Genomic DNA, 20823 nt, shown 5'->3' on the forward strand with positions numbered 1-20823 from the left:
TTCAAATGAGCTAAGTGACTGCCTTCCCCTCCCCTCCCCTCCCTCCTCTCCCTCCCCTCCCGGTCAGGTGATCAGCCGAAGCATCACCTTTTCTGGCAGAGCTGTGCAGCGGAGACGCGGAGGCGCACATGGTGGACGCAGGAGAGTGGCTGGAGCCGTTGTTATCGGTGCAGCTGCGGCCACAAAGACTGCATGCAGCGCTGCATGGGGAGGGGGGACAGGAGGGGGCAGGAGGGGGCAGGATGGGCTGACTGAACGGAGATCCGCTTAGGAGCCCTCGCAGTCTTCAGTGATGGATGAGCCGAACATCCTGAGGCGCCGCGGTCTACAGGTAAACACAGGCTGTCTGTCTCCAGGCAGACAGGTGGATGCGAGGATGATGATGGTCATGATGATGATGATGATGATGGTGATGATGATGATGATGATGATGATGAGTCACTGGCCATGATGCAAACGTGCCCCAGGGTTTTGATTGTTAATTTGAAATAATGATGGCTGTTTTATTGATGGTGAATTAATCTCGATAATCGGGTCTTCCTTGCATCTTCAGTTATTTTTGTGCAGACTGATCACCTCCATCCGCTGCTTCATTCGAACAAAGAGTGCACGAATGTTTAGGGAAGACTTGAATTACTGAATCTAAGGTGTAGAGCCTCGATAAGATCTGATTTCCACTGTTTTTCCAGCTTTTCTTTGGCTCTTTGGGCAGTATGGTTGCCTTGGTGATGAGGGCAGAGAGCCAAGCTTTCCAGGAAGATTGGCAGAAAATCCCCTTTTCTGCTTTCCTTGTTTATTAGTCAGGATGCAAAATGAATGAATATGCCCTACATTATTTCCCTGCATATTTATGTAAATGGAGCAGTGAATGCTGCATCAGATTCCCGGGCTTGTGATGAAATGCCTGTTTATCCAAGCTGGCTTTTTTTTTTCTCCCCCCCAACTGGTGTCTCATAACTGCTTTTTGGGCTGAATTTAGACGAGCCTTTATGATAATAATGGCCACTTTTAAATGCTACCGTATGGAGGGGGAAATGTCTGTCTTGGGTTCTTTTCTCCACCTTGTTTTTGTCATGGTTATTGTTGCATCCTTTTCATCCTCTGTACCACATGAAGATGATGAAATGGGGCTACATGCAGATAGCTTCATACTGATTTAATACAAGCTCTTTCAGTCTAAGTGTTCAAAACCAATAAGCGAGGCCGTTTTACAGTTTTCTGAGTATGAAGAATGTGTATTGTTGCTGTTGGTCAGTAGAAACTGGGCCACGGCGGAGTAAATGGCATTTCCATTGACCTGAAATACATACAGGGCTAACAGAACTACACAACTGTAGCTTTTGAACTTCCTCATTTTGAATCAACGCGTTCCTCTTTGAGCAAAAGGAGAAGTGTCTGTTATGAGAAAAGTGTGTCACATTTAACACTCCGTGCTCAAACATAACATGTAACATATATGTGCATCTTAAACTTATACTGTAAAATTGAAAATGGATGTGTTTTGCCCCAGCAAATATGTTTAATTCACTCTTTCTCATCTTTTTTTATTATAGAAAGAACTGAGTCTTCCTCGCAGGGGGAATGTGTAAGTATTATTGATTTATTCTGTGCACGGCCAGTCAACCCCTTGACTTTTGTCCCCTTTTGACCCCTTTAAACCAGACCAGCGAGGTCTTTATTGCCTTCCAGCTTGATTGTGTGTGTTCACACCAGCATTCATTAACTTGATGCCTCTTGAGAGGAGGGAACTTTAAATCCTCAAGACGGAGCAGTTTCCAGCTGAGACATCTTTTGTTCAAATGTTAGATAACCCTACTTATGCCAAGCTTTAGGAAGGAAGTTGTCTGTGAATTAGCTGCTCAGTTAAAAACCTGAACCAGAATAACGTCATTCCGCGAGCAGATTGCAACCTGATCAGGGACTTTCCCCAGTCTTTCAGGAGGAGAGTAAACTAAGATTGTTGCACATTATCTCTTAATGAGAGTCTAGATTACCAAGCCACTAGCCAGAAATGTTGGGAAGCTTTCTGAAATGCAATAAAAAAACTTTAATATGTGATCTATTAAGTGGTTTAAACCGTAATTCAACAAACACCAATGGTTTTAAAGATTATCACTGGCCAACTTCATTGTGATGAATCCTTTGCTGCACAGATGACCATGTTTGGTAAAATCCGGCATATATGTCATATAAGTATTTTACTGACTGCTCTATAAAAGGTTGAAACATATATTTAAAAAAATAAGCAAACAGCAACACGCTGACAAAACTAGAGTGCAGCAGAGCAGGAGTGACTTGCACATGTGTGAGGTATCGCCGATACAGAGACTCGTTTGGGAATTAGGGGGAAACATATGCTGCCATCAGGGTGAACTCCTCTCCCGGGTTTTCTGTAAATATTTTAGCAGTCCGACGCCAGATCTCTTTCTGCACGACTTACAAGAACACGGCTTTGTGTGTGCTTGACTGGCCCGCCTGCAGTCGAGATCAGTTTCCTGTTGAAATTGTGTGAGGAGCATCACGAGGAGCAGAGTTAGACGACGATGAGTACAGACTGTTGAGCATCTTCAGTCTTCTATCCAACTATAACGTACACAAATACCTGTTGCAAAACTGCAACAATTAGTATTCTCATCACTAAAAAGGTGATGTAACACACCTATCTTCGAGTTATTTGTGGTGAAATGAGCTTCAAGCTATTGATTTGTTAACATTTTTAAATACGGTGATGTTGTACAGTGAAGTCACGGGGGTGTGTAAGCTCTTCACATTGAACACAAATGATTGTACTTCGTATTAAGCTCTCAGATGATACAACCAACTCTAGCTTTTTGAGTGCAACAGCCTCTGCACTGCTTCGATCAAATACAGGTTTGTGTCGAGGGGCAGAAATAGTCATCTTGTGTCAGTGTGTGGAATCTTAAAGGCGTGGCACACAGGCCTGGGGTCATGAACAATTACCCAAGTTAAGTCATGCAGGTAGCTGGGTGTGCACTAATGACTCTGCTGGAGGGCACATATGGAAAGCTCTGCTGCATACTTCAACAACATGTGTGCTTTCTGCTAAGTCTTTGGAGTTGAGCAGGAGATTTTTGTCCTCTTGTACTGTTCTGTTTTATAAAGTATCATAAACTGTGGCATCCATCTAGCGCAGATTGCTGTGAAGAAGGCAAAGAAAATAGTTTTGGACCTTAGTCCCTTTCTGCACTGAGAGTTTTAGCCTTTCCATTCTGCCAGAAAATGTAAAGTGCCCAGGTTCTGGCTGACCAGATATAAATGTTTTGTGTTGTTGTTTTTTTAAACCACTAACCGTCAAATTTTTAAATAACCTTTACAGTACAATGTTTGACGCATGAAATACATTTATTAATGAATATGAATACCTGTGCATGCTTTTTAAGATTGATTTAATATGGAAATATTGTTTTTATTGCTCTTTTTGTTTTTTTATCGTTGTTATTTCATTATTCTATTACTGCAGCTGGATGAATTAAAGGTATTCATCTTATTTTAGCTGAACTTTTTTGTAGAAAAATTCATTTTTGCTTACGTCTGTTAAAAAAGGCAGTTATAATGAATTAGTACATTCCAAATTAAAGTATCGGTTTTACATTTTTAGAAAACCTGATTTTTCAGATTTTTCACTAAAGAGTTTATTGGTTCATGAGATATTCACTCTCCATGTTGTGGTCTAAAAGTCATTGCTGTGTTTGGTCTGTTTAGGCGCTGTAGAGATGTTTGTTCATATTCAGCATCTAAACTAATTTACAAATAAATTAAAATATGCAAATTACCACCAGTTGAATGAATATTCAACTATGCCTTTTTCTACGTACCAACGTTTTGATCCGCACATTTTTAGGTCACTCATTGTTAGTAAAGGCAACATGCATGTGTGGACTAATGGGTTATATACAAATCGACAGATATAGATATAGACATGAGACTAATTGCCTCAGTTTTGACACATGTGATAGCCGACTAGTCAGAATACAATCTATAGATCTTGCTATGTTGGCAGCCAGGAAATGTATAACCTTAAATTGGAAAGAATCTAAACCCCCAGTATTAGCCCATTGGTGGAACGAACTCTCAAGCTACTGTACCTTACACTTGATGATATTTACTACAAGAGTAAAGGCAGATCCTCAGACTTTTTAAAAATATGGCAATCTCATACAGAATTTGACTTTAAGAATTCCGTAGGTCAATTGTAAGGCATAGTGACAATGATAAGACCTGAGTGCAATGATTTGTATTGTTTTGTTGTCGTGTTTGTTTAAGTGGGGTTTTCTCACCGTTTATGTCTGTTTGTTTTGTTAGGTTTTTGGTTTTGTTTTCGTTGTGTTTTGAGGGTATATATTTGGATATAATTTTGGTTCTTTAACGGACCAGCCCCAACTTAGGATAATCAAGTAATGATCCTACTTTTTTTTTTTTTGATAAGTCCCCTTCATCAAGAAGTAGGGTAGGAATATTATTTAACTATTTAATTATTATTTTAGAGTCATTGATAGAACAGATATGGTAGTACTATCTGGTATTTTCAATTAGTGCAGTGAGTAGAATTTTTAGTTAGTATATTTGGCATGATTATAGCACTATGAAATATGTTTTGGTATGTATGGACTTTGACTTTTCTTTTTTTTTTTGGAAGTTGAGTTGTGGGGGTTTTGTGTTCTATGTATCTAAGGTATACCCCTCTTTTTGTAGTTGAAAATATAAAAATACAATAAAAAAAAAAAGAATACAATCTGATGTCATCGTACCAGTATCTGTTTAGTTCTCGCTAATTAAAAAAACCTCACGAGGACCTCAAACAGGCACGGAGAGAAGATAACACGTGTATATTGCAGTAATTCCAAAACGTACGTGAACGCATCACTGGCCCCTCCTCCCCGTGGCGCATGGCGTTCACGCGCATGCGCAGTCCGCTGGCTGATACTGTAGCTGGAAAGTTTTGTGTCACTCGGTTCGGACGAAGCTACTCCGAAACCGCGGTGCATTTGGCGGAAAACGTCATGTTTGAGACATTCCGCTGAGGGCAGGAACCCGGCGACATGGCCGTCCCAGCCGCCCAGTTCCAGCGAGGGGCCCCGGCGGGGCTCCGGGGGCCGATGGTCCCGAACCTGAGCTGAGTTTCCGCTGCTGGCTCCGCTACTGGTGCCGGCCGAACCAGCACCAGTCAGGGCAGACCAGGTCCAGCTTCTCGTTTTTTTAGACCGGCCTCGTCCCCGAAACCCGCCGACATGTCGGACCAAAACTACTACTGGACCGTGCTGCCGAGCTACAAGACCAGCTTTGTGACCGGGGCCATGATGAAGAGGTCCAAAAGGTACCGGGGCAAACCCGTCTCTGGCAGGAAAACTAAGAATGCAATTCTGGGTGGAGAGGCAGATTTGATCTGGTCCGAACCGGACCGTCCCCGCCTATGATGCACGTCTAAAAGCAATGTGTTGATCAATGCGTTGGGCCGGGGGGTTCGCTGCACTTGAACGCAGCATCTGCATCGTTTATTAAGGTATTATGGTTCTGCGTTAAATCGACGCACGTAGCCTACGCCGTAGGGTACGCGGCAACGCGCACGTACGTTTCGCGTCGCCGCGTACCCTACGCCGTAGGCCCTGTGTCGGTGTAACGCGGAACCATAAATCAGCCTTTATCTGCGGACTTGATCGGGGTTGAGAGGCTGCGCGGCTCTGCGGGTTCTGACGCCTCACATCCGCCCTAGTTTCTGCTCTCTTCGGAGAAACATGGCCCTTTTGCAGGCTGTTGTTGCCCCCGGACGGGGCTGCTTTGTCTCCTGCGAGCTGTCGCAGACGAGACGCCAAGAAAGCGGATCGATCCGCAGATGCACTTAGCAGGACTGTGCTGCTGCCGGAGATGTGCTTTTAACCGGGAGATAAATCCAATCAGCCTGCACAATGAGTGTCTTTAGTGCCTTGAAAGGGCCTGGTGCCCTTCTGGGAGTTGATGTGGTCTTGTCATAGATTACAGCACCCCCACCCCCACCCCCCCCTGCCACATCTTAATAGGGATGTAACCAGTACTCGAGTTGTAAAAAAAAAAATCAGGGGGGATGGTGGATTTTATCATATGGGGACAGATAATTTGTGCTGATTACAAATAATATAATATATTACAAATAATAGCACTGACAAAAACACCTGTAGAAATTCTGCAGCCTTCTGTAAGCTTTAAATATCCACTGGGCTTACATCAAATACATCAAAACACAAAAATAAAAACAGTTTTCTGAACTTATCAATATGACTCTGTTCTTCCCAGGATAAGTAAAATAGATCACTGCAAAAACTCTAAATCTTAACAAGAATATTTGTCTTATTTCTAGTTAAAATGTCTCATTTTAGTAAAAAAAATCTCATTACACTTAAAACAAGACTCATCACTGGAAAAAACAACAATTTTCACCTGTTTCAAGTAGATTTTTACTTAAAATAAGTAGAAAAATCTGCATGTGGAACAAGATTTTATTGCTTGTAATGAGAAGATAAATCTTGTCCCATTGGCAGATTTTTTCTACTTATTTCAAGTGAAAATTTACTTGAAACAGGTGAAAATTGTCGAATAAGTTATTTTTCTGGTGTTATTTTTCTGGTGATGACTAAATGTTGAAATAGCAGTAAAACCACATTCATTGATGAAATGACATAAGGGATGGAAATGGGGGTTGGCAGTTTTACAGGGGGGATGATTTGGACCATTTTTATTTCAGGGGGGATGCCATCCCCCCTCATCCCCCCTCAACTCCAGTACTGGATGTAACACATTCTTTGACTTATTGCAACTTGCCTTTCCCCCCCAGTAAATGTGTTATTGTTGTCCTAGTGGCCTTCGACTGCAGGGCCCAGTGCTGATAGCTGAAGCTCTGGATGAAAAGCTATGCATTCAACTTTAAAAGGCACCTATTGGAGTTGTCCTGATTTATTTTACCCGTGATAGGTGTCAGTCAAGGGATGGATGCAGCTGTTGGTTTTTCCCTCTTCTTTGAAGCTTAGTTAATAAGTACAGCCCTTCACTATCACCACACATAAATCATGCAAGCCTGCAGTCATTTGGTGCAGGGTTTTCCCAACAAACCTAAGCTGTCAAAGATAAGACCTAAATGTTAGGTCGTCTTATCTTTGGTAACTATTGATGAAGAAGTCATGGGGCCCCGACGTGGTGCCGTGTTGCTTTCATGCATCATCTCTTCCTGTCTTCGCAGCTCAGGCAGTGTGTTTGTTTTATTTGCCGGAGGTTAAATTAAATGGTTTTCCTTCATTGTAGTTCTGTGGCTGCATCTGTGTCGTAAACATTTTTTACATCAAACTCGGGCTCTGGAGTCTCCCCTTCAGCTGTTGCTGTACATCTCTGCATATTCCAGCATATTGGGGTTGGAGGCCATGTAGTCTGAGGATCTGCCTCAGTGCCGTCCCAGAAACGTCAGTCTTTGTTGTCGTCTCATCCCTCTCATTATTTTTAGGTCACTGGGAGACAGAGAGAGAGAGAGGGGGAAAGAGAGCAAGCGATGGCTTCAACAGTGTTGGGATGAGAGGCGAAAAACGTTGGGATTACACCCAACTTTTTCTTCTTTCTTTTCTTTTTTCTTAAGACCACAAAGGCAAACTGAAATTAAGGCAAATTGTAACGTGATTTGTGGAAAAACTGAGCTGTAACTCAATATTTCCAGAAGTGTTTAAATACTTGCAGCTCTACGTAGAGCACATGCAGAAATCCAAGAAAATAAAACTTGATCTCGAGGTAATTTTACCAAAGCGAAGGCCCACTTGTATTTGCCGGTTATTGGTTTAATACCACGTTACTACCGCATTGTTTTATGGATATGAACGTGTTTAAGATATATCTATTGGTGACTCACAAAAGGTCATAGATAACCGCGATGACTAGTTCATTCAAATTCAGAATACTTGTCTTAATCCCCAAAGGCAAGTTAAAAGAGTGAATGAGTGACACATACAAGTACATGTTTGTTTTTGCAGGTTTGTGTCTGTATAATTATTTTTTATGAGGTGATGCTCATTATTTTGACAGTAATGGACTTGAATTCATAGATGAACTGTCTTGTTTCATGTGGCTGTTTACGGGTTGATAAACGGCGGGTTCTTCTGTCTTTGATTGCGTTGCAAATGTCTTCTCTTTGTTTTTGCTCTTTCACAGCTCTCGTAACAACAAGAAGAGGACTTTAGCGGTCGGGACCCCGTCGCCCACGCTGTCACGTCCGCTCTCACCGCTCCCCCTGGCCACAGGTACGTGTGTGTTTTCTGATGGGTGTGGCTACGCCGTGCAGCTCTGAACTGCCAGAAGGCAGCGCATTGGTACGGTGGGAAAGATGAACACGTAGGTGCACGTTAACTCCTGCAGAGAAGTTGGTGGAAACGGTGAAACACGAAGGGGCTGATTTCTAGCGTTTTGTCATGTTTCTGCCTCCTTTGCTGTGATTCGTGTCACAAGACGAGCACTGGTTTCCGTGTGATGAGGGAAGACGCCTGAAGACACATTGATTCCTGTTCCCACAGCCCTGCAAGGGACACAGGATATAAACGCGATTTACCCGCAGGGACGGCTTTAAAAGGCTCCTAATGACCTTTTCATGATCCTGCAGTGTGTTGGTCCAGGGGGGCAGAGGCCGCACTCACTTCTCATTAAGACAGCAGTGAACGGACAGACCAGTAAACATAAATGTGTTTACCACCAGATTAGAGCTTCTCAACAGGCGTACAACCGTGTCAACGGGGTGGCTGAAGTATAAATAGCGGGGTTCGCTAGTCACAATTATTTGCTGAAACGTTTCCGCTTCTCTTCATGAACGTTGTTCATTTGAATGTGAAGTAAAAGAGCTCTTTGTGCAAACGATTACAGTATTTTCATTCTGCCAGAGCTCTGAGTTCGTGCCACCGTTAAACGATGTTCACGGCCAAACAAACTGTTACCAGCAGCGTCAAATGATGAAAGCGGCGGTGGTCGGGTCAGACCGGTTCAGATGGTTCCGACAGCCAGGAACCGCTCCCATGACCAAAATGAGCACAATTACGTTTTAAAACTTTAATATGAAAACACGATCAGGCAAACATGGTGAGAAACAAGACAAAAGTTAAAAGGAGAACCTTATTTTTAAAACCCCCTTTTTGTGACGAGGCTTTTTAAGGAGGCCGTGCACGTCCCAGCCCACAAGGAGCGGCATTTAAAACGTGCGCTCACCAGTCTGTTTGCACAGGAGTTAAACCAACAGTGTGCCGTTTGTTGCACTTGGTGGCCAGTTTCATCAGCGCTCCGCTCGGCCGCTGCAGCGAGCTGAGCCATAAATAAAGGCGGGGCCCGTGCGCTGAATGGCCGCCTTTGGGGGGGCAACTGAGCAGCGATGGGACGTTTCAGCGCCTGTTGCTCCACACGGAGGGAGCAGGTCTTCTAGAGCAGTGGTTCCCAACCTTTTTTCCTTGGAGCCCCCCCTACTTGTGTCTAAGACCAGCCGGGCCCCCCGACCCGTACGTACTAGCACCAAAATAGTCTTTAATTGAAAAAATGAACATTAATTATGTTTTTGTGGTACATTTCTCTTTGGTTTACCCTGTATACATATGACTTTGTCTTTCTCACCTTCATTTTGTGTCACCAATGTATAAAATACGCACCGAAAATAATTGCAAGGACATAAAATAATTTCTGAAAAATGTCTGTTTTAATATGAGAGCAAAAATGTTTAACATTTTTCCTTTAACAACCTGTTGGAGTAGTAGTATGATTAAATGTTGAATGATGATATAAGTTATTAAGTTTTTATCCTGCTAAATAACTTAGAAATATATTTTGGTAATTTTAAAATACTAAGTGGGTTTATACAGACTTGGATTACAGTATTCCATTAGGTGTGTTATTAGGATTTTTTTATTTATTTAACATGCGCAAATATAATTTGTACAACTGCATATCCTTAAAGCAGACAAAGTTTCGCGCCCCTCCCCAGAGGTCTGCTTTGAAATTATGCAGTTGTAAAAATTATATTTGCGAATGAGTCATTCATAAGACATTGTTAGGAATAATTTATGAATGTCTTGAATATTTTTTGTGTTTTTTATACACTGGTGACAAACACAGGAAATTATTTCATTCCTTATTATTATATCATTACTCAACATTTAATTTACTCCGACAGGTTGTTAAAGAAAAATGTTAAAAAAATTTGGTCTCATATTAAATGAGACATTTTTCAGAAATATTTTTATGTCCTTTTGTGTGTATTTTATACATTGGGGACATTGGAGAAAAACAAAGTCATATGTATAGAGAGTAAACCAAAGAGAAATGTATCAAAAAAACATAATTAATGTTAATTTTTTCAATTAAAGACTATTTTGGTGCTAGTACGTACGGGTCGGGGGGCCCGGCTGGTCTTAGACACAAGTAGGGGGAGCTGCAAGGAAAAAAGGTTGGGAACCACTGCTCTAGAGGCCACTCTGCCGAGGCTCGGGGGAACGGTCCACGGCTTGTCCTGGCGTGTCTGAGGATGCAGACGCCGTGGTCCGCTGCCATCAAGATGCCCTGTACTCGGAGGGGGGGAGGGGGTTTGTAAAATGACATTGAATCTCCAAGGAGACGCTGTGAGGTCCGTTCAAAGGCCACCATCTGCTGCTCCCTCATGAAGATGTAGCTGCTCAGACAGAATCTGAGCAGCCGTCAGCTCAGCCTGGTTCCCTCAGCTGTCATCATTATTATTATTAGCAGTAGTGTGATTAGTATTAATATGACGTTCTGGGGTCGTAACATTTATCTCAGTGAAGTGACATCAGCCCTCCCGCCTGCACGAGTCGGCCCGTGGTGTCTGGTGTGTGTCGGCCGGAGGGCCGCGCTCCAGCAGACCTGCACATGGTGAAAACGCTCCGATAGTGTCGTCATATCAAAACACCAACTATTCGAGGCCTTTCCAAAGCACCACTCAAGGTCGACCAGCGTGTCATTACGGTGGTTGGTGCGTGTTAAATTGCAGGGTGTCGTTAAAGTAGTCTAGACCGTTTGGTGTCGCAAGATGTCGAGATACGTCCAACAAGATGTTAACTAACAAGGTGCCTTTTTATTAAAGCAAACTCTTTTCTAAATGAGATTGTTTACTCCAAATACCATGTAAAGAGTAAGGTTGTTTCTTATGTGTTATAGTATTGACTAAATCAGGCTGATTAAGAGTATTTTGGTCCAATAACAACAGTAAATATTATATTTAGACACGAAAACAAGAAAAATGAAATCTATTATTAGTCAGCTACGTGGCCTTTGCAGCAGCACTCAGGATGCTAATCTAGATGCTTATTTCCTTCCTAATTAGCATCTACATTTGCATCTTGGATGATAAATTCCCCATGACTGGCAAAATATATTAAACTTTGAGAGTGTGAGTGCATGGTGCTTGGAACATCATATTTATTGCAGTTTTTTGTCATATTGATAAACAGTACATTTTGATTGATTTCTGATTGTGCAGCTCTACTGACGGCCCAGCGTTTACAGATAAAACTAACAGCAGAATTGTCTTTATTTCCCTGTTTTTGCTTTTTTAGCTGGCAGCAGTCCGTCAGAAAGCCCCAGAAATGTCTCAGCCAGCGCTTCTGCCAACTTCCAGTTTGCTCGCAGGTAAATCACATTCCTTTTTAATTTGATTTAACTTTGAGAACCTCAACCACAGGATTACGTTATTATTGTCAAAGATACGGGTATGTTTGGAGGAAGCCGTGCAGGAATACTGAGCATGCTCAGGAGATGTGGCGATCAAAGCCGCGCAGCAGAAAACCTGGCGGGCCACTCGCCCCCCCCGGCCTCTTAATTAGTAATAAAGTGATTGAAGTGTTTGTTCATGATGGCGGTTTTAGACGTGTTTCTGCAACAGCTGCACTCCGTGACAGATCTGCCGTTTCACCGTGCACGACGGCACGTGATGCATTAGCTCCGTTTTATTCCTAGCAAGTCTTTTTCTTCACTGAAACTCTTCCGTTGTGGATGCTGTGCTGCTGGAGGGATTTCCACGGATCCGTCTGACACGTTTTACCATCTGTTATAATCAAGTTAGCATAGCAAGAGGAAAGTTGTTTACAAGTGGCAGCAGCTGCTCGGAGCTACGAAGCCCAAATGATTCCCAAATTTAGATCCCCAATCCCTGATGGAGGAGACGTCATTGATGTCCAGCAAAACGGAGAGAGAGAGAACAGGTCATTTTAAACCGTCCCTTCTACTTGATGAGCTTGGGGCGCTAACGAGTATCCAGCTGGATAAAGGCGGCGCAGCTGCGACACAGAAACATCCGTCAGGGTCGCAGATACTGAACTGGTGAGCTGTCAGTTTTTATCAACATGACCTACCGAGGGAGTTCACCAGCCTCATTTCAGCAGCAGCAAGCATCCCGCCATCAGCTGGTGCTGACGCTGCACGTGACATCACCGGCTCATTCGTTGCTAAGCTACAGACGCAACAACGCAGCGCATTTATGGCGTCATCTGGAGATTTAAGCACACCTCTGGCTCTGCCACAGTCCCAGCAAATCAAAGCCAACTGTCCTCTGATGGGGATTAATAAAGCTTTATTGAATGAAGAGGGAAATATTCAGTTCAGTTTTATTTATATAGCGTCTATTAGGGATGGGCGGTATGGACTAAAAAATGTATCACGATAATTTCTGGCATTTATCCCGATAACGATAAAAATGACGATAAAAATAAATACCAATTCAACTCCACCTTTTGTAACTATAAATCTATCACCACATTCAGTCTTTGGAACCCCCAAAACACTGCTCTAAAAGAATACTAAATGCTACTAAACTACACCAATTAAATTGAATTAATAAAAACCAGTTAAATTAGTACACCTGTACTGCAAAACTGTAATGACTCAAATGAAACAAGTTGTAAGAACTGCATGGCTTAAACAGTGGGATAACAGTGCAAACAGCAAAAGTACCATTGTCCTTCAAGTTTTCCTAGCTTATAAAATCACAAAGTAGAAAAAAATACAACCTGATAAATAAAGAAACAGGACAAATAAATAAAAGTTTGTTTAACAACGAGCTCTGAGTGACGTGCTCAGATCCGCCTTCCGCCCTGTTTGTTAAGCCTGATTTATGGCTCTGCGTTAAATCGACATGTCGATTTAACGATTTAACGTCGATTTAAGCTCATCATTTAACGATTTAACTATTCCTAGTGTCTATTACAATGCAAGTTGTCTCTAGGATCTTTCCAGAGACCCAGAACAGACACAACAAGCTACAAGAACAAAGAACAAGGTTTTAATTGTTCAAGCAGCTCGCTTGTTTACATCCTTCAAATAGCTAAGAGTGAGAGATTAGGTGAGGAGGAAATGTTTTTACACACAGACTTGGTATTTAGTTTTTAGCAGGTAGTTGGGTGTGTGCGTCATGCATGTTCTTCTCTTTGTTTCTGTGCGTGTGAGTTAAGACTGGAGCTCAGTGCTGCAGAGTGATAGCAGCTCGTCAGGATATACGCTGCATAAAAAACTGGGGACCCCCGTCCTCATTCTGGATGCGTGTAACAACATCCAGAGGCTCTGACTGATACTAAACCCTGTTTAACTCCCTCCTCATTTTGTGTCTCCACTTGCTTCCTTCTGTCTGTCTCTCTGAACTCGCATCTTCCTCTTCTTGCATCTGCGCAGCCAACTGGCTCGCGCCGAAAGGTAAGAAAATGACAAGCAGCAACTGTTATTTGAGAGCGGTGTGTGTGTAAACGTGTCTTTGAAAGCACTCTGGGGGGGCTGCACATTTCAGCAACCTCACCCAGAAGATACAAACACACACAAATGAGTTTTGAGCGTGTCAATAGGAGATTCATGTGTTAAGGAGCTTGTTTCTGTTTTTGTTCCAGTCGCGCTGATGAGCGAAGGTGGTCGGTGGCATCGGTCCCCTCGTCTGGATACTGCACCAGTGCCCCCAGTTCATCGGTATCAGTAAGCTGTCACTTCTGTCTCTTTTGCCAAACAACGGCCATGGGATGTAGTCCCGGTGTTGGTGTTGCGTCAAGTTTAAACGGGCGGGTTGTCCTGTAACCCCTGGTGCCTCATCGTGACCATGATATTTAAGCCAGTCGGCCAAAAGAAACATATTGAATTAAGTCTATAATCATTTAGAAATGTAATTACATGGTTAATTGATCAGAGAACACTGACTGTGACTCTTACCACTTATTTAACCCCCGTATGCATGTTATTGCTGCTCGATTAACAAGAACCGGGACTTGTGAGACCTGGCAGACTCCAGGTTGGGAGAAGCTCACAGCGTCACAGGCTCCGTTTACCTGAAATAGTGGGTCCTTTAAAAGGTCACGTGGTCCCCGGTTAGTGGGCGTTCACAAGGGAACTAGCTAGGGCTGAAACGATTCCTCGAATAATTCGATTACAAAAAATGATGGAGGAATTTTCTCTGCCTCGAGGAATCGTTTAATTTTGCAAGGTCAAAGCAGGTATTTCGCCCGGACAACGTTTAATGCGGCACAACGCGCTGACGGTACAGCATGCTGACGCCGTGCACGTAAAGGAAGAAGAAAGAGGAGAATATGTTTGGTTTTAGTAATATCATGCTCAGGCAGTCTGCAATGGCCCAGATGGGAGACACATGTAGCTCAGTGCTTAACTTTTATTTTCAATCCACGCTATATTCTTCTGGTCCGTTCTCCTATACGTTCCCCCTCTAACCAAGTACATACATAGGTTCCTCTAAACATCTGTTCCCGCTACAGTTTTAACTAAAAGAAAAGGCAGAAAATGTCAAAATCAAAACGTAATAAAGCTAACTGGGTAGTTTTCAATTGTAGCTCTGTAGTCATTCATGGATAAATCAAGCAGCACTGGAGCCTAATGTGATCCAATACAGCAGGTCTCTGAATTTTATTTTGAACACTGCCAAAACTAAAAATCTTATACTTTAACTTAAAACTTAACTAGAACTTAAAATGTGCTTGACACAAATGAAAGTTCAATTGAAACACGTGGGAAAAACACCTAACCTTTTAAGTTATGTGTGTTATCTGGTGTAATGGCATTTTTAGGTTAGAAATAAGAACATTTCTTGGTAAGATCCTTAGTTTTTTGAGTGAAGGCAGTGAATTTGGTCAACTGGTGTAAGTTCAGGGTTTTTAAATGCACAGCCATGAACCTACTGGATTATATAATTTAGTCTTAGTGATGTCAATTAACATCTAACATATGTATATTTATTGCTCTTTAACTAAACAAAAATGTTTTATCCGATTACTCGATTAATCGATGGAATTTTCAGTAGAATACTCCACGACCAACACGTGTGAGCAGAAAGCCGAACAGACATGCAGGCCGGATCAGTTACGGAGGGATTGATGCAGGGATACAGGGATGTGACTACGAGACTTGTTCCACCCCAAGAACTTAGAAATCACAGAAGATCGGATATATGTCTGTAATTAGCGAGCAGCCCCGGATCAGGACGAGCGCTTCAAGCAGAGGCTTAATTAAAGCTGCCTTGAAAGCCTGAGCCACAGAGCCCGTCAATAGAGATGGATTGATCACGTCCAATATGGAAATATTAATTAAAAAGACCTTCCTCAGCAGTCTGGTTAGGATGTACTAGACGCGTTGATGGCTTTTACTGCCAGCACGGCGTTCCCGGTGGGATCGTAACGGTGCAGACATAAATCAGGGTCTAATAAAATGTAGAAAAATCAGAACTTTAAGCTTTACAGAGAGTCTCTTATACGTCAAACGTCTCTCCGTCCAAACTGCATGAAAATTCTCGACAAGCACGATGACGGTAACGGCTTTAAGACCAAGTCCAGAACCACCACAGAGATCCACGGTCAAGGTTCGTTTGTCACTACGCCGCTGCGGCTGGTTAAGTGTGTGCAGGCGACAAAGACATCTGAAGACTATCAAGACCTTCTGGAGACAAATGTGCTAAATGCTGTCGAACATGTGTAGAAGGATCAGAAACATGCCGTCTGGAGCAGAAACCCGTCACACCGGAGACATCTGGAGACGTTCGTTCACAGAAGGGCCTGAGAAAGGTCTTATTGGGGGTCCCAGGCCAGTTTTAAAAACAACTTTTAAAAACCAATATGTGGTTTTCATTTGTCAATTTTTAGTCTGTGAAATCGCAGTCGTCATCATTTAATTGCATTATTTAATTTGAATATGTGGCCGTGCCTGCAGCGTGTCATGCCTCTACTCTACCCCGTGGGCGGGGCATCATCAGGCTCTGTTTTGTGGCGTCTGTACGTCGTTCAAGTGCGTTTCTTTGACTCGATGGCGTCGCGCTGAAGCGATGTCCTTCACCGGCGCGAGCACGAGTCCACGTAGCCGCAGATCTCCGCTCCGCAGCGACTTGAGATCAACGCTGGTGTCTTCAGTGACTCACACGGCCGGAGCAGGATGTGATCCAGTCAGTCATGAATCAGTCCTCCAGCGGGAGCTGCGGCCACGTTTTCACATCGCTCGGAGGAAGTGGGAATGAATCATGCGTCTTTGTTCTGAATTCTGCCATCAATATTTCACCAGCAGAGGATGTGAATCGCCAGGAAAACTAGAATGCACCGAACGCCATTTTCTGTTGTTACTAACAATTAAATAAACGAGTTTATACCAAAATGATGTGAGCTGAACCCCGTTTGAGCCTGGGCGTCTTTTAGAAAAAGCCCCTTTCACTCCGAGTGGAAGTCGAGCAGCGTCTTCCCCTCGCGCACCCGCGAGCTGTTTGTCGGTTGTTTCTGGGCCGATTATCTGGAGATCCGGCCGTGGCGCCATTGCTGAAACCCGGGTCCGCTGTGGGAGCGTGACACCCGGCTCCGGTGTCGCAGCTCTGGTTTTGTGTGGCCGACCACATGGCTCGGAGATGGTGAGGTCACCGCCGGCCACACAAAGCCTCTTTCAGGCCCGCTGTCAGAGAGGGCTTTATGCAGCTCGCGCCTGCTTTTCACACATCTTTAGTTTCTTCCTGGGTGGGGTCGCGCTCCCTCTCGCCGCTCTCTGGTGCGTCGTGCCCGTCTCCTCTTAACCAAACTGCTTCTTTGCGCTCACTTTTATCTTTATATGCTTTTGTTTCTTGGTTTCTTGTTTTCCTCTCCTGCCATTAAAAGATCCCGGCCTAGTAGGAGCGCTCCTAAACTCCAGACCCTTGTTAGTTTGGATAAAGAGCTCATCGCCATCATTAGACCTGAAAACGCTCTGCGAGCTCCGTTTGTTAAAGTACAGTGGTACAGTTCTGGAGATGTTATTTGTTACTACTTTGGATCAATTGTGGCTCACGGAAACCTTTAAGACTGTTAAGCATTGCAAGAGTTTAACAGGACAACGGTTACATCTGTAATTATCAGGACGACCGTAACAGCAGGAGAGTTGTGGAAGAAAGATCTCCTTTATAAACGGATCTGAATAGAAGTATAAAAGTGGGCCAAAGTCCCACATCCAGCCACGTGTTGGTGTTTTTACTTCTCTCCATGTAACCATCTGTCTGTTTCTCCTCTCAGACCTCGTCCTCCCAGGAGCTGCTGCACCAGTTGCCTTTCCAGCCGACTCAAGACGACCTTCACTTCCTCTTCAAACATTTCCGGAGCACCGAGAGCGTGGCGGACGACGAAGGGGCCCATCACACGCCTCCCTTCAGGCATCGTTCCCGCAGTCTCAGGTACAGTGGGCCTCAGGGACACTAATGGCACTTTTCCATCAGTACCTACTCGGCTCGACTCGGCCTGGTTTCTTTTCCATAACAATCCAGCACCTGGAGCAGAAGTACGAGGTTGGAGCGAAGCTGCTGTGACTTATTTGATCGTGTGATCTAAACGAAGAAGACGACACTAAAGATGTAGAACCTGGAGGAGATGATAGATGTGCTGGCGAACAGCCTGACAAACCATCTCAGATCGCGCTGTTTTCTTTACAGAGATCACAAGAAAAGCAGATCAGTGATCTCCTCTCCATCCTGTTTATTTATCTTTTATCTCCTGTTGCTGTTCATTTATCTTTACTCCACCAACTCCAAATATTAATCACTTTTCTAAGCGAACGGCGCTAACGCAGCTCAAACAGCAGGTGTATCCGCCCCTTTAATCTGATTGGTTTAGAGTAAATCATGTTTTATCCACTGCTCTGCGTCCCCCACGTGGGGTGCGCTCTTATGATTGGCTGAAACAAAGAAAGACATCTGATTGGTTGCAGATCCTTCCGTGTTAAAAAAAACGTATTTGTGGATCGAGTCACGTCAGGGGAGTCTCAAAAGTCACACGCAAATCCAGTGCAGCTCACAGACAAAAAAACGTTTGTAAATCAGGTTATATTTGTGTGTGCATCAAAAATACATTTGTGTATCTTGTCCTACGCACGTGTGAATTGTTCTGTGCATGTGTGAAACGGTGTGTGTATTTGCAAATCGGTCTGTGCATTTGTAAAACTTGTCCTGTGCATTTGTCAATTATGAGACTGTTATAGCTCCATAGACCCCGAGTGGGAAAGCGCCAAACCGTGTGGAGCCGAGCCGGGCTGAGTGGGTACTAGTGGAAAAGCGCCAAAACATGCAGATTTATGGACCCGCTTGTTGTTGAAAGTTATAACAATGCATTTCACGTGTAGGAAAGGGAAAGCTTATAAAGACGATGACCCCCCCTCGGGTGGCTCTCTGGGACCGCCGACGCCAGTAAAGGCACCAAACGCTGGTCTTTAGAAGCTGAGCTGCAAACAGAAACGTGTATTTTCAGCATCATAGTCCGCATCCGCTTCATGCCGACCACACTTTTGCACGGGGTCAGAAAGTTTTCACGGTGCTGGAAGCATTTCACGGTCGAATTAATATTCTAGGTCAGTGGAAAAATGTTTATTTTTGGATCATAAAAAACACATGACTTTATTGTCGCCGAGGAAAAGCGTCTATTTAGATCCAGCGGTTGGGACTTTCAGCGTCATTGAGACTTTTACGACTGCGTGGAGCAGGTTGGCAGCTTTTCTCTCCTCTCTCACGTGCTGCAGACGTCTCTGGCATGGTGGACGGTTACAGCAGGGAGAGGAATAAACTTCTGCCGGGTTTTAATCAGCTAAACTGGTTTTTGTAGCCTTTTAAATGAATGCTGCTTCACGTGTTTGCCGACAGCAACAAACCATTAGCGAGCGCTGAGCTGCTCCAGCGGGTGTGTGGTTCATTCCCTCCTCAGAACTCCTCCCCAGGGAGGAACAGTGGGGTTTACTGTCAGGAGAATAAAATGCCACAAGTGCAACTGTTGTCGTTACCCAGGAATAGTACAGTTGCATCTCACGTGGCGCTTTGTCCCGTTGGGTATGTAATGAACTCTACAGGAGAAGCCAGCTCGCTATATTTAACATTTGTGCGCCCGCTGTGGCTTCATCACGTGTGTAAAGTCCTGTAAGAATAAAGCCTAATTCACATGTCTTATTTTCCTTTTATAAACCTTTTCATGTTTCGTGACTCGGGATGGGAACAGAGAACCAGTTCTGAACAAGAACCGGTTCCCAGTGTTTCAAGTGTTGCAAACGATTCCCTTTTGGATTCCAGCGGGCACGAATGACGTCACCACACACGCTGCGTAGCTTACCCATCAGTCCATAGTAAAGATGGTGCCCAAGCGATACAAACGCTTGAAAGTCTGGTTGCATTTAGGACTGTGTTGAAAAAATCGTTTTCCCAATTCTAAATCGATTCTCATATTAATTCCTAAAAATCGATTCATATGTCTAAAGATCGATTTTCTTTTTTTTTTTTTTTTTGAGGGGGGGGGTTTATTTTTTCTTTTTCTTTTTTTTCTTTTATTTATTTATTTATTTTTTTTCATCATTACATTACAACTTTTGGTTAATCCCCAAAAAAGGAATGTTTTGTTGGACACGAGACTAACTGGTGCCATGTTTTTGCCTTTTAAATATCTTTAAAGGTATGAAAACATTAAAGTGTTAAGTTATAATTGCATAAATTGTCTATATTTCATTACTTTATATACTGTCTTGGGGTTACATTTGCAAAAAATGCTAAAAACCAAATGCTCAAAAATTAAAAACCAAAATAGACCGAAAATGGAACAAATAAAAACGGAATGTGGGAAAAAATAAAACTGATTTCATCCGTCTCTGTTTGCTCCCTGGATCTGTTTGGTAATTCTGACCCACATGATGTTTCTGAAAGCAGTTCTATCAGCATTCTGGGAGCTGATTGGTCCTTACAGCATCATTAGCTGCCAATACTTGCTGTTGAATCTCAATATAATACTAGTAGTAATATTTTGCATAACTACAGTCATATAATTCATGCAACAGCTCAAAAAACTGTTTTAATAACACTAACCCAAATCAATATCGGAATCGGATCGAATCAAATCTTAATAATCGATTCTGAATCTTAAGAATCGGAATCGAATCGATTCTTGACATTTGAATCGATCCCCAGCCCTAGTTGCATTTCAGTAAAAAAGACGACAACAGGGAAACTTGCAACACTTGCCAAGTGAATATTTCATCAAAGGGAGGAAATAGGACCAACATGCAAAAACAATCAATGAATGTCGCGTTGTCGATCCGCTCCGGACCAACGTCAGTAGTTCTCAACCCAGCAGTAACGTTAGCATGTCCATGGCTAATAATACTGCATGTAACTAATTAACTAACGAACACTGCCTATCATATTAGCGCCATTGTTGTCCTTTTTTCCAAATGAGAATCGATAAAGAACTGAATCGTTAAACAGAGTCGTGGAAATCTTATCAATTCACGTCCCTAATGTTGACTGCTTGTTTGTAAAAAAAAATCTGACATTTATCAATGCTACTCCTCTGTTTGTCT

At 43.2% G+C, this 20823-nt stretch overlaps 1 protein-coding gene across 5 annotated transcripts in view; it reads left to right on the forward strand.

Annotated features, from left to right (window-relative positions):
- The first annotated feature begins 245 nt into the window (after positions 1–245).
- mast3a (microtubule associated serine/threonine kinase 3a) overlaps positions 246–20823 on the forward strand; it is a 39543-nt gene continuing 18965 nt past the window's right edge. The window contains exons 1-7 of one of the 5 annotated variants that reach the window (XM_061732666.1): positions 246–331; positions 1554–1585; positions 8182–8270; positions 11571–11643; positions 13678–13698; positions 13887–13968; positions 17514–17671. In XM_061732666.1, coding sequence (XP_061588650.1) covers positions 293–331; positions 1554–1585; positions 8182–8270; positions 11571–11643; positions 13678–13698; positions 13887–13968; positions 17514–17671 — 494 coding nt within the window. In that variant the 5' untranslated portion in view covers positions 246–292. Of the gene's footprint in view, positions 332–1553; positions 1586–4941; positions 5336–8181; positions 8271–11570; positions 11644–13677; positions 13699–13886; positions 13969–17513; positions 17672–20823 lie in introns of those variants that run through there. The other 4 variants (XM_061732664.1, XM_061732665.1, XM_061732667.1 and 1 more) reach the window with 4 other exon arrangements.

Source organism: Cololabis saira, chromosome 10 (genome assembly GCF_033807715.1).
Source record: "Cololabis saira isolate AMF1-May2022 chromosome 10, fColSai1.1, whole genome shotgun sequence".
In the NCBI taxonomy this organism is placed as follows: domain Eukaryota; kingdom Metazoa; phylum Chordata; class Actinopteri; order Beloniformes; family Belonidae; genus Cololabis; species Cololabis saira.